The sequence below is a fragment of the Microtus ochrogaster genome, chromosome 1 (assembly GCF_000317375.1).
Source record: "Microtus ochrogaster isolate Prairie Vole_2 chromosome 1, MicOch1.0, whole genome shotgun sequence".
In the NCBI taxonomy this organism is placed as follows: Eukaryota; Metazoa; Chordata; class Mammalia; order Rodentia; family Cricetidae; genus Microtus; species Microtus ochrogaster.
Window position 1 is genome coordinate 38,788,514 of NC_022009.1, and position 3,222 is coordinate 38,791,735.

The window sequence follows — 3,222 nt, forward strand, 5'->3', positions numbered from 1 at the left end:
ACATTTCAGTGGCTCCATACTTTAGCTGTTTCCTGTATAGCATACTTTAAAGGGCACACATAACACCAAAATATCCTTAGGCCATCAGAGGTAGATGAAGCTGAGTTATCCGAGCCACCATTTCTTCTGCTTCTTCAGATATTGCTTAGGGTCAAAAGTTACTTCTCTAAAAAGATCCAACACTTTTTGAAGCATCACGCGTAAGCTATAAAGTGTGCCTTCAGCGGCAGTCCATTGAGCTTCTTAGTCCTGTCTTAATATAATATTATGTCTCTTAACACAGCCATTGGGGACTTACCATAAAATGCTCTCCCCACCCCATTGTCCACCATTCTGAACTTAGATGGTTTACATTCCTCGTGCAAGTGAGAATAGTTTACATTTGCTTCATCTGCTTCGTTTAGTACCAAAACATAATGTCCTCCAGGTTCCTCCTTGTCAGCATATAATACAATGTAATTGAAAAGCAACCAAAGCAAACCAAAATAAAACCAGCCACCAAAACAGATCACCATCTGTTCAATAGAGATTGAAGCCAAGGAATCTAGGGAGGGTCTGTATGGAGGTATAGTTCAGTGGTAGAGTGTCTGCCTAGCATGCACAACACCCTGAGTTCTATCTCCAGCCCTGCTTAAAACAAAACAGCTGAGAGTGACTTGGGATATACTTAAGTAAACAGAGAACCACAAGTCAGTGTGATGATTATTACAGCAAGATATGAACAGAGTAGCTCTGGGGGCATAAGAGAGGGACTTTGGGACCAGCCTCAGGGCGATGGGACCAGGAGCCCTTTGAGGGATATGAGCCCTGAGTTTATAGCTGCAGTAAAGCTGAAGACAGGAAAAGAATTCAGACATAGAGAATGTCACCCAAATGAGACACGGGGTTAATTTGTTAGTGGAGAAGCTCTAATCACCTTTTAAAAGACCTACCTGGTCCTGCCTCAATATCACAACAGGGACAGTCTCAACAGGGCTTAGAGGGGACAAACTGGCACACAGCTTGACTACCCAAGAAGAGCTGCCCTCCATCATGAGCGTTGTGTCTCATGCTTAAGAGAAAGCTTGGAACTCACTCTGTAGACCAGGCTGGCCTTGAACTCACAGAGGTCTGCATGCCTCTGCCTCCCAAGTGCTGGGATTAAAGGCATGTACTAATCTCCAGGACTTTTAACAGTTGCCCATCTCTCTGTCCCCAGCTCCTACTAACCATTTCTATGACACTGACTACTGTAGATGTCTAAGTGAGTGCCTACAGCATTTGTCTCTTGTGATGGCATCATGTCCCCAACCTTCCTTCAAGGTGTAGCATGCATTAGTATCTCCTGGTAAAGCCTGAATAACAACCCATTGTGTGGATAGACATTTTGTTGATCCATCTGTCTACTGATAGACACTTGAGCTGTATACCTTTGCTTCCTTTAACTCACATGTTACAGCAACTTCTTGTTCCTAAAACATGGATTCACCCAGGCCACCAGAATTGACATCATGTCTAAAAACATTAGCTCCTAAATAAGATGTGAATGGATGTTGATCTCTGGGACTAAAGAAAGGTGGGGGAGCTGTCCAAGGAGATCAGGCAATGGTTTCAATGTTCTGTTTCCTTGTACCCAGTGAAGGCAAATATTTCATCAGCCACTGCAGCATACCCGCCTCTCAGTAGCATGGATATAAGTGCTGGTGCAGGCTCTTCTCTTGGCCAGCACAAAGTTGGGTAGAACAGGATGATTCACCTTTGCTGACTTAAACCAAGCTGTTCTTTATGGCCCCTCACATAGCCACTTGTATCTCTTGCAGGAGCCCACAGACAGCCTTGAAGATAGCCTCCTTTCTTCCAAGCCAGAGTTCATTATAGGGCATGAGGGAGAGGAGGAGGAGAACCAAGCAGCCAGGCATGGAGAGAATCCAGGCACCCGTACAGCGCCCTCAGAAAATGCTGGTAGGTGAAGTTGGCTGATGGGAGTACGGCTTGTACACTTTCTGGTCTATACAACTTCAGCAACTTGGAAAAGTCTAATGGTGCTTCTTTAGTGTAGATTATACAGGTAAAACATTTCCTACCATGTTAGGAAGGAATGTCAACCCCCAAGTGTCTTCCTGGCCCCAGGCTCTTGTTAAGAGCAAAAACTCATCCTGGTTTATAGAGACCTAATGTGATGTTTACCTAGTGCACTAAGTTCTCTGTGCAGAAGAAACTGAGAATGGCCGCGGTGGATGATGCTAACAGTCTCAATAGCTACTTGGGGCATGTAGTCAAAGTCAAATGGATAGAGGCAACAAAACTTGTGTCCACACAGCATCTGCGTCTTGGGAGATTGGCCAAGAACCTAAACAGATGCACCTTGCCTAGCTGCGTTCCAGGGCTGGTCATCCCTTGTGCTTGGAAGGATGGCTTCTTTATAATTTCCTTAAAGGCTACTGGTGTGTGAACTGAGGACCCCAAGATGGCAGACAGATTGGGGAATCATTTCTTACCTCGTAATGCTCAGACAGAGTTAAGATGTTCCCTCATGCATGGGAAAGCCTCGTCCCTAGATCTGAACGGAGATGCTGTGTGGCTTGGAACAGATTTGGGACACCTTTAAGAATTTCTACTATCATAAATTGTCTTGCTCCTGGAAGGTCCACTCTGGAATAAGGAAGCATGGGCTTTATTTCGTGAATGGCAACCATTCTTAGGGGACTATCTTCTGTGGTTCATGATAGTTACATTATCACTAAAAGAATCCTTGCTCTAACTAACTGCTTCTACATGGATGGATGCTATAAATGGTTAATAGACTGACTCTCTGACTCACATTAACTCTATTAAAAACTAAGCTGGAAGGGGGTGATGTGTTTCATTGGTTCTGTGTAGTAAAGGCTCCGTGATCCTTCCTCTGTAACCTCCTCCATCAGGGTGGGAATTGGTGGGAAAATGAAGGCAAATGAATGAAGTCCCCTATCCAGCTTCCACTAGAGTGCCCTGCCTGTCCTATGTAATCTCTCTCTACACACACACACACACACACACACACACACACACACACACAGATACATATATACATACATACAAATACACACATGCATATATATATATATATGTGTGTGTGTGTGCTTGTTTGTGTGTGAGTAATTGCCAAAGCCCATGGCCGGGCGGTGGTGGCGCACGCCTTTAATCCCAGCACTCGGGAGGCAGAGGCAGGCGGATCTCTGTGAGTTCGAGACCAGCCTGGTCTAC

The 3,222-nt window shown here is 45.0% G+C and overlaps 1 protein-coding gene across 11 annotated transcripts in view; it reads left to right on the top strand.

Moving 5' to 3' along the window:
- The window catches only part of Unc79 (unc-79 homolog, NALCN channel complex subunit), a 244,519-nt gene that overhangs the window by 128,730 nt on the left and 112,567 nt on the right, over positions 1-3,222 (top strand). For all 11 annotated transcript variants that reach the window (XM_026780832.1, XM_026780863.1, XM_026780869.1 and 8 more), the window contains one exon: positions 1,800-1,941. In XM_026780832.1, the coding sequence (XP_026636633.1) occupies positions 1,800-1,941 (142 nt within the window). The remainder of the gene's footprint in view (positions 1-1,799; positions 1,942-3,222) is intronic.